Raw genomic sequence first — 12,418 nt, 5'->3', positions numbered from 1 at the left:
CCTATAGAGATACAGACAATACTCTCCAATTAACAGCTAGAATTCTGTCATCATCAGTTACCAGGGGATGCTGCTCCTTGCTTGAGCAGTCCAGAGAATCATACCACTTTCCAGTATCCAAGTACCAGAAAGTCTGCAGTACCAGAAAGCCTTCATTTCAAGGTTAATTTCCCCAAATCTACACAATGTGATGTTGCAAAAAGGTCCGGATCTTTTGATTAACAATCATCTTCCCTCCACTCGCTCAGCTCCTAAAACACTGACACAAACTATCGTCAAAACTATTCGGTCTTCACGGGAGAGGCATGAATACTCCTAAAGACTCAAACTTTTGTGCACATCACTGCTCAGCATAGAGCTGGCTTACAATAGGGGCCCAGTCAAATGTTTCATATATATTGGATCAAACCTTTTAAGTACTAAATTAAAATAATCCTTCCAATGAAGGAAGTCAGAGTTTCAGAAGAGGCTCTTGATACTGAATCTCTGACCACCAACTGATGATGCAGTACATCTGTGATGCAGATTGGTTGTCAAACCTAGATTACCCAATCCCGGAGCAGAGAAACAAATTCCTTGGTTGGTATTATTTAGGAGGGGGCTAAAGGAGGGTCTTAGTTCTCACTGACTGAGACTTGCCTGTTCCCCTGCCCCCTGTCCTCTCTGTTCTCCAGCATGGTGTGCTTGTGTTTCCTGGGAGGCTCCTGGATGACAGCTCTGATGTTGATATTGATGGTGCTGAGCCCTCCCCTGGCTTGGGCCAGGGACACCTCATGTAAGTGCACTCCTGGGTGGTGAGCTATGATGGAGTGGGGGGAAAGAAAGAAATTAGTTTTGCCACTGTGTCCATGCCATGTGCCTTAGAAAATTGTGACATTTTCTTTAATGATGGCCCACCTTTATCATATAGATCCCCAATTCTATCCAAAACAAGAGGAGGCCGAATGCTTGCCCTCTCTATAAGAGCTGTGTAAGGGCCTCCACATATAGAGGCCATTTCTTCTCAACTCTTCCCCAGTCAAACTCTCCAGGTTTGAGTTTTATTCCCTCAGGGTCTTGAGAAGACTCAGAAATAATGATTTCAAATTAATTCCCATCAAGCAGTTCCCTTTATAATGTTGAGTTATGCTAGAAAATAAGAAAGTTTCTCAGAAAATTGGACAGAGAGTCAAAAGGAATTAGAAAGGTATCTCCTAGAAGACCCTGTGTTATGTCTTCACAGGGTTAGTTATGTTGGTGCCTCTCTGTAATATGCGAGGCTGTATCAAGGGTTCTCTCCCATTATCTCCTTTCCTTTCTCCTGCACCTCAAAGTTTACAAGGCCTTTATCCCTGGACTGAAGGTTCTCTGACCAAAGTTGGGTCTAGTTTTATCTCTATTTCTCACCCTGGAGGTACAGCAGAGATCCTTAGTACTTGAAATGACATTTTAGATGAGAAGCACGTATGGGATGTTCTTTGGAGTCTTAAAGAACTTAAGATATCTTCTGAGAACCCAGCACAAGTTAATTTTTCATTATGAATCTATGTTGAACCTTTCTATGGTGTCCGTTTCTCCTGCATCTTTCTGTTCTCTGGCCTGAGCCCACAGGAAGGGATTCAACTAGTATAGGATAAATTATATGCAATTATGGCTTTGTAACCCAAAAATAGGCAACATCAGGAATTTCATATGGTTCCAACTATCTACCCTGAGCAGAGTACAGAGAGCGTGAAGGTGTTTACATTTCATAGGACTGAAAGCCAATATGCAAGTCAAGGGAATATATTGGCTGACTGAGGTGATGTCCCCAGATGGCATAGGTTTATTCCTCATGTTTTCTGTTTTTCCTTAATAGCCATGTTGGGTTGCCTCCACTTCCAGTTCCTATTCTTTCCCGAGCCATGTTGTCACCATTACTGTGAATCCCCAGTGTATGCAGAGACCTCAGCACTATCACAGATCTACAGGATGAGCTGAAACTTAATGAGATTTTTCTTTTTTCTTAAAATCGCCTTTTCCTTACCTGTGATATTTTTTCCAACAGTAGAAGGAGAAGGAGGTAGTTTCTGTGAATTTCTCACGGGAAGTGGAGGGGATATAATGTATCATCAGAGTAAAAGAATGTTGGACCTGAGCCCCTTCTTGCTTTCCAGGATCTTCACAATGACTGATTCTCGGAGCCCTGTGTTTATCCATTGTATCAGAGACATTTCTCTGAGCAGCTATGATGTACTAGGCTCTGTTCTGGGCTCAGTGAATTCTACTTGAATAGGCTAAAGATCATTACCATCATGGATTTTATGTAATGACAGAGGAGAAAGCCCGATAAACATTTAACAATAACAACAAAAATTGTGACAACAATAAGTACGCTGAAAAATAATACACCTGGTTGTGAAACAGACAGAATTGGATACACCTGACTTCAGTTCAAGTGTGTAGGGAGCTCTCCCTGAGGAAGTGACATTGAGTTGAGATATGACTGGTGACAGAAGCCAGCCAAATGAAGGATGTACAGGACAAGAGTTGTAGGGGGAGAAAATAGGATAAAGGTCAAGTGCGGGAAGATGTTTGCTGACTGCAAGGGACAGAAGGAAGGCTGGAGAAGCTGGAGTGTAGGGAGCAAGTTGGGGAGCGCTCTCAGTCACCACTACCATGTTTCCATCACTCAGGGAATGCCCCGTGTGACCCCATCATCAGTGCTCAGTATTTTTGGATCAGCACCTTTGACTTATTTGTTTGTTTGATTGTTTAAGATTATAGGTATACATTTAGGCAGAGAATATCTTTTAAAGTTATTATTTACCTTCCATTTGGTTAGCATACAGCGTAATGTTAGTTTCAGATATACAGTGTAATGATTCCACACTTCTATACGCTACCTGGTGCTCATCTCAGGTGTACACCTTATTCCTTGGACTTATTTAGATAAAAATTTACATAAATTAAAGTGTCATATAATATTTTCTCATGAATCAGATAACAGTTTTCAATGTCTTCAATTGGTAATTCATTTGCAAACTCGGATGTAGCCCAGTCTTGCTAAGCAGTTTTTCAGGTTGGTTTATTAAACATTAGCTTTGTCATAACACTAGCCATTAACTTATTTCAGAAGATGTGGATTCATAGGCCTCTGTAAACTGCATCAAGAACAGAGTTTAAAAGTTTTTTATACTTGATCTTCATGGGATGAGAAAATTCCTTGTTCAAAGATTGCAACATAGATGTCATACTTGGTGGTGGGGCAGGGGGAGAATTAGAAGCCAAAGCTTTAATTTTTATAAGAATTTGAGGAGTACAGTATGTGGAACAATTATACAGGGACAATTAATTTCCAGGTTTCTCCCAATCCAGCTTGCCTCTCATGAACGAAGCCCATTGATACAAAGTGGTTTTGAACCAAATAAAACATGTATCTGGTTATCCATATTATCTTTTTTGAAAACTAATGCACAAGTAAAATATTTGTCCCTTTCAGGCATCCTGGATTTTGGCACTTTCTAGTGTCTGCCCACTTTCATTTGGGTAAGCTTGAATCATTAGCACACCCAAGAGCAATCATCTTTTGGTTGGAATTCATAATAACTTTTGATACTCTCTTGTTAGGCAGTATGAATTCTTTTTTTCAGAATCTTGTCTCAGTGAAGAGCCTCTTTTCCAACAAAATAAATTTGTTCAGTATCAAGGTTTTTTATCAGATATAACATTGGCAAATTTTTCAATGTAATTCTCAGCTGACATAGAATTAACATTGGCTTTTTTACCACAGATTTTTCAAGTGGTGTAACAGTGGTTCTCATATGGGGACTTCTAGGGACATTTGGCAATGTCTGGAGCCATTTTTGGTAGTCACTGGGTGCTTTTTTCTGACATCTGCTAGGTAGAGGCTAATGATGCTAGTAAACAATCTACAACGTACAGAACAGGCTTCCCACAAAAAATATCTTCTCCAAAATGTCAAGAGTACTGATGTTGGAAACACTGGTTTATACTCTGCTGCTTCTAAAACCTCTAGACTTACCCTTTATACACACACTTACCTTCCAATTCAGGTCTTTGTGGTGTAGTTTAGCTTATTTTATTACAAAAAATAATAAGATCAACAGTTCATAGATTGAACACTTTCTCGCTGAGTCCACTCAGTCAATGCAAGCTCGAGATCTTCATCTTTTATTCTCTGCCTTATGCAATGTTTTATAAGATTTCATGATTTCTTGATCATCAGCATCTCTGTTAACTTTCAACAGCTTGCCTTATGAGTCATCAATTGTGACTGTCACAAGTATTTTTCTGTAAAATGTATCAAACTTGTGCAGTAATGCTACATTCTGTTCTGTTGATAATGTCAAGAGCTCCTTTTATTTGTCTCATTTTTAAAGGTACAGGTATTTTTAAACTATTTTCAAAATGTTCATGTCAATTCCACTTGAATAAAAAATTTTTCTTAGTTCAATTAAACAGAAAATAAAACATCAAAATATATACATACATGTATGTTTATGTGTCATGTATGTATATGTGTGTGTATATATGTATGCATATGCATGTATGTACATATATTATGATGTGTGTGTGTTTATATATTGAAACTCCAGAAGCCCATGTGACTGACTGACCAATAAGAGGTCTGACATGTTTGACCCTTTATCTCATCAGGTTAGATTTGGCAAAAGAGTTTGGCATCAAAACTTGTAAAAAGATCTGGTTTCCTAGGTTTCTGGAGTTTGAAAATTCCAGGTAAGGACTTGAGGAACTGTAGTGCAGTCATGGTTTTAATGTCCTTAAAACTCTTCAGTAGTTTCCCATTACGTGAAGTATGAAGTCAAAATCCCAACATCACCTGTAAGGCTTTTACTGCCAGCTCCACGTGATTTCTCCAGTCTAACCTTTTGCCTTCCTTTGTCCCATTGTGCTTCAGTGAACTCCCTTTTTCCATTTCGTTGAGGAAGTTCATCAATTCTTTCAAGATTTTGCACATTGTATTACCTTTCCCTGAATTATCAAACACACACACGCCCACTAGTTCACATCTAGTTACTCTTTCCTGTCACATCCTAAACATCCCCCTTGAGACCACCTGTCTGGCACCCTAAAGAAACTCAGATCACCCAGTTATCCTCTGCTCTAGAACTGCAGGCTTGTCTTGTGACATTTCTCCCCCCCAGGTAAATAAACTCCTGCCTGGTTGGGTTTTGTCCATCACTTTCCATAAATTTTAAGCCCCAAGAGTGGAGGGGACGCGTCTGTTTCCCTTCTCTGGGTTCGCAAGGGCGGCCGGGGCCCTTTGCCAGCTCAGCGCAGACCAAGTGTTGGGTGGGGGTGGGGGAGGGGGACGCAGGTGGGACGTGTGTGAGGCCAGGAAAGGGCTGTGGGAGTCAAGGAGGGAGGTGGGTGTCTGTCCAGAGGAGGTCTCCAGGAGGAGGCAGTGAGGGGCAAATCCTCAGGCTGGGAGGTCCGCCTCTGAACCAGAACCCAGTGACCCAGAGAAGCTCCCAGGAGAGGGGTCACCTCCCCTCCTCCTCCCGCCCCCACCGGCAGAGGAGAGAAGAGCCGTGGGTGCTGGTGGTTTGGGGGTGTGGGTGGAGCCCCGAGGGGTGGCGGCGTCAGTGTCTTCCAGGAGCCCGCGAGTGACCGGGTCGCCCTGTCCCCACAGCACATTTCTTTTTTTTTTTTTTTTTTTTTTTTTTTTTTTTTTTTTTTTTTTTTAATTTATTTTTTTTTTAATATATGAAATTTACTGTCAAATTGGTTTCCATACAACACCCAGTGCTCATCCCAAAAGGTGCCCTCCTCAATACCCATCACCCACCCTGCCCTCCCTCCCACCCCCCATCAACCCTCAGTTTGTTCTCAGTTTTTAACAGTCTCTTATGCTTTGGCTCTCTCCCACTCTAACCTCTTTTTTTTTTTTTTTTCCCTTCCCCTCCCCCATGGGTTTCTGTTACGTTTCTCAGGATCCACATAAGAGTGAAACCATATGGTATCTGTCTTTCTCTGTATGGCTTATTTCACTTAGCATCACACTCTCCAGTTCCATCCATGTTGCTACAAAAGGCCATATTTCATTTTTTCTCATTGCCACGTAATATTCCATTGTGTATATAAACCACAATTTCTTTATCCATTCATCAGTTGATGGACATTTAGGCTCTTTCCATAATTTGGCTATTGTTGAGAGTGCTGCTATAAACATTGGGGTACAAGTGCCCCTATGCATCAGTACTCCTGTATCCCTTGGATAAATTCCTAGCAGTGCTATTGCTGGGTCATAGGGTAGGTCTATTTTTAATTTTCTGAGGAACCTCCACACTGCTTTCCAGAGCGGCTGCACCAATTTGCATTCCCACCAACAGTGCAAGAGGGTTCCCATTTCTCCACATCCTCTCCAGCATCTATAGTCTCCTGATTTGTTCATTTTGGCCACTCTGACTGGCGTGAGGTGGTATCTGAGTGTGGTTTTGATTTGTATTTCCCTGATGAGGAGCGACGTTGAACATCTTTTCATGTGCCTGTTGGCCATCCGGATGTCTTCTTTAGAGAAGTGTCTATTCATGTTTTCTGCCCATTTCTTCACTGGGTTATTTGTTTTTCGGGTGTGGAGTTTGATGAGCTCTTTATAGATTTTGGATACTAGCCCTTTGTCCGATGTGTCATTTGCAAATATCTTTTCCCATTCCGTTGGTTGCCTTTTAGTTTTGTTGGTTGTTTCCTTTGCTGTGCAGAAGCTTTTTATCTTCATAAGGTCCCAGTAATTCACTTTTGCTTTTAATTCCCTTGCCTTTGGGGATGTGCCGAGTAAGAGATTGCTACGGCTGAGGTCAGAGAGGTCTTTTCCTGCTTTCTCCTCTAAGGTTTTGATGGTTTCCTGTCTCACATTCAGGTCCTTTATCCATTTTGAGTTTATTTTTGTGAATGGTGTGAGAAAGTGGTCTAGTTTCAACCTTCTGCATGTTGCTGTCCAGTTCTCCCAGCACCATTTGTTAAAGAGACTGTCTTTTTTCCATTGGATGTTCTTTCCTGCTTTGTCAAAAATGAGTTGGCCATACGTTTGTGCCCACAGCACATTTCTTAACCATGTGGAAGTTCGAGTGTCATTTCACCAACGGGACGGAGCGGGTGCGATTCCTGGCCAGATTTTTCTATAACCGGGAGGAGTTAGCTCGCTTTGACAACGAAGTGGGGGAGTTCCGGGCGGTGACGGAGCTGGGGCGGCCTGATGCCAAGTACTGGAACGGGCAGAAGGACTTCATGGAGCAGAAGCGCGCCGAGGTGGACACGTACTGCAGACACAACTATGGTGTTGGTGAGAGCTTCACGGTGCAGCGGCGAGGTGAGCGGGGCAGGGGGGCTGGGGCGGCCGGGGCTGCGCGTGTGCGACTGTGAGACAGAGACTGGGTCCCAGTGAGCCTACAGGGTGTTGAGCAAGAGCACATCACGGGGATCCCTGCGAGAGTGCGACGTCGGGGAGTGTGTGCTGTGTCTGTGGGGTGCGGACAGTGTGGTGTGTCCTTGTGTGGCTGTGGGGACCATCTGGTTGTGACCGTGGGGACAGTGTGGTTGTGTCCATGTGTGACTCTGCGGAGGGCGTGGTTGTGTCTATTTGTGACTGTGGGGACAGTGTGGTGAGTCCGTGTGTGACTGTGGGGACCACGTTTTGTGACTGTGGGGAGGGCGTGGTTGTGTCCATGTGTGACTCTGGGGAGGGCGTGGCTGTGTCCATGAGTGACTGTGAGGACAGTGTCGTGTTTCCTTGTGTGGCTGTGGGGACAGTGTGGGAGGGGTGCCCTGTGAAGTGAGGTAGACAGAGAATGAGTGTGTGGGAAGGGGGGGCAGTGCGTGTGGAGAGAGTGGGTGTGGGGGAGGCAACAGGAGGGGACATCGGGCATCCTTGGTGGCCCCTGAGGCAGAGGTGAGGGGGGCTCAGGAGCTCCAGCTGGAGGGCACACTGGGCAGGTGGTTGGAGACCTGGGGAGGGAAGTGGAGGGTGTCCTGGTTGGGGTGAAGGTGTAGGGGAGGGGAGGGGAGGGGAGGGTTAAGAGATCGGGGAGATGTGAGGAGGCTGGTCACCTTCTGTCCCTGACACTCACCCTTCTTTTTCTGAAGCCCCTGAAATACGTGTGCCTGTGTCTGTATGTGCTACCATTGCAGTGAGGAAAATGGCCAGACTAACCGTTGAAGATTTGGGGCGACTTCTGAGGTCCCTCTGACATTTCTATTTTTTTTAATGTTAATTTTTGAGAAGGAGATCCAGTAAGACAGAGTGGGAACGGGGGAAGAGCAGAGGGTGAGATAGAAAAAGTGCAAGCAGGGGAGGAGCAGAGAGAGAGAGGGAGGTACAGAATCCCAAGGGGGCTCCAGGTTCTGAGCTGTCGCCCAGAGCCTGCCCGGGGACTCGAACCCAGAATCTGCCAGATCATGACCTGAGCCAAGTGGGACCCTTAACTGACTGAGCCACCCAGGCTCCCCAAACCCTCCTGATATTTCTGGGGCTTCTTTTAGGTCTCAACTTCCCGCTCTTTGTTCTCTTAGAGTATGTATTCTTACATTCTTGAAATGATTGTGAAACCAGGTATCTTAATTATAATTTTGTTACTAAATGTATTGATGTTACTGTTTTTATAATGATGAAAGTATTTAAGGAGTTGCATATTATTTCTTTATATAGTTGTAACAATTCACCTCACGTTCCCCTTTGTTAGATCTTTTTTTCCCAATATTGCAAATACTTGGTTGAAATTTTATATCTTTTTTATTTTTAATGTATATTTCTTTGCTTTTAAGGTCCTTGGATTTTTTTTTTTTTACATATCTATTGGCTAATTGTTGTTACTGATGTAAAAATTATCTACTATTATCTCGGGGATTCTGGTATTTTTCTCAGTGATTTTAGGTGTTTTTTTTTTTTTTTTTTTCCCAACGCTTTTTATTTATTTTTGGGACAGAGAGAGACAGAGCATGAACGGGGGAGGGGCAGAGAGAGAGGGAGACACAGAATCGGAAACAGGCTCCAGGCTCCGAGCCATCAGCCCAGAGCCTGACGCGGGGCTCGAACTCACGGACCGCGAGATCGTGACCTGGCTGAAGTCGGACGCTTAACCGACTGCGCCACCCAGGCGCCCCATTAGGTGTTTTCTATGCATAAGATTATTAATGCTTTGCTGATAGTCGATTCAGCATTTTCTCTAGTCTGTGGCTTATATTTTGACACTGTTTATTAATTTTCATGCTAGGAATGTAAACATTTATATTTAATGAAATATGCTACAAAAATTGTTAGCAAAGCTTTGTCATCAATCTTGAATCTACCATTTTACGATATTGTAAATGGTTTCATCATATATTTCCTTTCTTAAAAACAGTATTTATTGAGGCTAGTAGTGTAAGGGATTGTCTCTGCACTAAGGATACCTGTTAAATAGTCTCAGTCTCTGCCCTGAACTCAAATGTCAGCTTTCAAAGGGAGACAATTATAAAGGTATAACAATTCCAATAACAGTAATTTTTTATGCTGCACAGAAAGATTGATCATCTGAGTGCAATTATGAGAACTTTTTAAAATCAATGAGTTTTCTTGTTCCTTTCCCTCTCTTTCAGGACTCACACTGTTCTTGCAATTAAACAAATAGGCTAGAGTATCTCCTCTGTCTTTCCTGCTTCCGGGGGAGAACCATTTGTGTGGTGTTGTAAGGTGTGAGTGGAGCATTTCCAGGGTTTCATACTCTATTTCCCTATCTACCTCAAGCTGTTCTCCAATTTACCCAGGCTGCTTTAAATAATATTTTCTCTGTAATTAAACAGGGTAATAAGTACTTAACATATATTGAAGGCTAAACTCCAATCATCAGTTTACATACTTTAGGTGCATTAATCCTCACAGAACTGTAAGAGGTAAGTATTACTGTCTCCTTCGATAGAGGAGAAAGCTGGGGTGCAGAGGAATGTAATATTCTTCTAGGATCAATCAGTAAGGAGCAGAGCCTATATTTGAGCTCAGTCAGCCTGCTCCAGAAATCATGCTTTTAATTGAGACACTATATCCCTTACAACATGTGTAAACACTTCAATTCCACAAGGAATAACTACTTCACACTATGAAAAACCCCACAAATTTCCTCAACATCTCTCAAACTTAATGGACCCATATTGTCAGGATTGAATTCAAGACTCATGAGACTGGCTGGTACTGGGCCACGTGGCCAGCTTTGAGGGAGGCCTGCACGAGATGCAGCCTGGGACCAGAGACCGGAGGCAGGAGGGCAGCCAGCCAGAGAGACTCACTCTGTCGTCCTCACTTAGTCCCGCTACCACTTGTCTTCTAGTTGAGCCGACAGTGACCGTGTTCCCCTCGAAGACGCAGCCCCTGCAGCACCACAACCTCCTGGTCTGCTCCGTGAATGGTTTCTATCCAGGCCACATTGAGGTCAAGTGGTTCCGGAACGGCCAGGAGGAGGAGACTGGGGTCGTGTCCACAGGCCTGATCCGTAATGGAGACTGGACCTTCCAGACCCTGGTGATGCTGGAAACAGTTCCTCAGAGTGGAGAGGTCTACACCTGCCACGTGGAGCATCCAAGTCGCACGAGCCCTCTCACCGTGGAGTGGAGTGAGTAGCTTTCTGATCCCATAAGTTCCTCACCCAGCAGGGAGGGGACTTTGCTTTGCCTTTTGTGCTTCTGGCACATCCTCCATTGTATAGGGACCTTCCGGGCAGGAGGGGAATACAATCTTGGCTCTGCCTTTTATTAGCTCGGTCACCCTGCACAAGTTACTTGAACTTCAAGGAGCTCCTCATCCATAGATATTGAAGTAGTGGATTTGTCAAAGTTGTGATATTTAAAAAGTTCAATACCTAAACCTTGTATCTATGGAATGGGATTTAAATTTTTCCCCCCAGAAATTGCCACTTACTCTATTTCTTCCAGGGCAGGCTTCATTCCTCATTCTCAAAGTTCTCAATCCAGAGTCTCCAGCAGGGGAGTTGGATTTGGGGTAAAAATCATTAAAGCTGCTTCTTCTCTCAGGGGCTCAGTCTGAATCTGCACAGAGCAAGATGCTGAGTGGAATCGGGGGCTTTGTTCTGGGTCTGCTCTTCCTGGTGGTGGGGCTGTTCATCTACTTCCGGAATCAGAAAGGTAAGGCACCTGTTGGTAGCTGGGCCTCCCTATAGACCTTGTGGGAGAGAAATACAGCTTTGATCGCATAAACTCCCTGTGGACCAGTGGCCTTGTAGGATGCCTTTCCTTCCCCATGTGACCTCAGATTTCCTAGATATCCAGAAAGCAAGGGTCCATGGTTACTGTGCTTCAGCATAAGAGGTTATGGGTTATAGAGATAAGAAAGAAGTTGACAAGACGGATATCTTGGGTTGGGGTCCTGGGCCAAATCAGGAAGAGCTATGAAAGCTAATGAAGCCACAACAGATTTGTGTGACAGAAACTTCACAGGCCACACCTCTCCCTTTCTGATCCCGCTGGCATCATGCAATGTGGGTTGTGGTGTTAGGTGGGTCTGGGGTTGGGACCTTGTATGTGGGGACAGATTTACCTGTGTCTCTGTTAATGTATGTTTTCCCTTTTCTTTCCCAGGACACTCTGGACTTCAGCCAACAGGTAATGCTCTTTGACCCTCTTTAGAGATAGAGTTGATTATCCTGGAACAGATGGTGGAGGTGAAAAGACAGAAACAATGTCAAAGACTTTGGATCTGACTTCTACTCAGGCAGTTAACTGAAGCTTCTTCTCTCCACTTACTAAAAGGCCTGCACTGCAAATAGCTTTAGATCAGGATACTTAAGAAAGAATATGTTCTTTTTCTTACTGTGGTGTTTTAACACGAGGCCCTGGGAGAGGGGAGAGGAAGCTGCTTGTGGAGGTGGGTCTGGGAACAACACTCTGCTCTGTCTTCTGCAGGACTCCTGAGCTGAAGTGGAGATGCTGACACTCCAGGAAGAACCTTCTTTTCAGGCTTCCTCACACAGTGAAAACGTTTCCTGTTTGGCTCGAATGCTTCCACAAACACAGTGTTTTCTCAGGATTTGGTTTGCCCTGGGTTCAGTGACCCTGCAGAACCTGTCCTCCCTGATGGCTCCCTCCACCCCGTCCTTGACCTGGAAGCCCCAGTACTGACTGAAGTTCCTTATCTTCATTCTCTCCCAGCTCCCTGTGTATTCAGCCCTTAATGCCTCCTTTACATTGGAACTCACCTCTGTTCATGTGTCTTTATCAGCTTTTCTCAAATAAACATGGAGTGACAATCATCCATTTCATATAGTTTCAAGGAAAAGAAGTAGTGAAAAAAAGGGAGAAAGGGAGGATTGCAACAAATTACAATATTGGTTTTTATTTATATTCCAGAATTTGGGTCAAATGTGGATCTGGAAGGTATCTTTGTATCATGTCCTTTTATACTTGGTCTTTTTCCATTCTGTAATTAGGCGTA

General features: G+C 43.8%; 1 protein-coding gene across 1 annotated transcript; it reads left to right on the top strand.

Moving 5' to 3' along the window:
• The first annotated feature begins 599 nt into the window (after window positions 1-599).
• Window positions 600-12,236, top strand: LOC131514000 (DLA class II histocompatibility antigen, DR-1 beta chain). Its single transcript, XM_058733487.1, has 6 exons — window positions 600-775; window positions 7,043-7,312; window positions 10,302-10,583; window positions 11,002-11,112; window positions 11,566-11,589; window positions 11,890-12,236. Exons 1-6 carry the CDS (start codon window positions 676-678, stop codon window positions 11,901-11,903), a joined length of 801 nt encoding a protein of 266 aa, XP_058589470.1. The 5' UTR covers window positions 600-675; the 3' UTR covers window positions 11,904-12,236.
• The last annotated feature ends 182 nt before the right edge of the window (window positions 12,237-12,418 follow it).

The sequence above is a fragment of the Neofelis nebulosa genome, chromosome 6 (assembly GCF_028018385.1).
Source record: "Neofelis nebulosa isolate mNeoNeb1 chromosome 6, mNeoNeb1.pri, whole genome shotgun sequence".
Lineage (NCBI taxonomy): Eukaryota > Metazoa > Chordata > Mammalia > Carnivora > Felidae > Neofelis > Neofelis nebulosa.
This window is presented reverse-complemented; position numbering and strand designations above follow the sequence as displayed.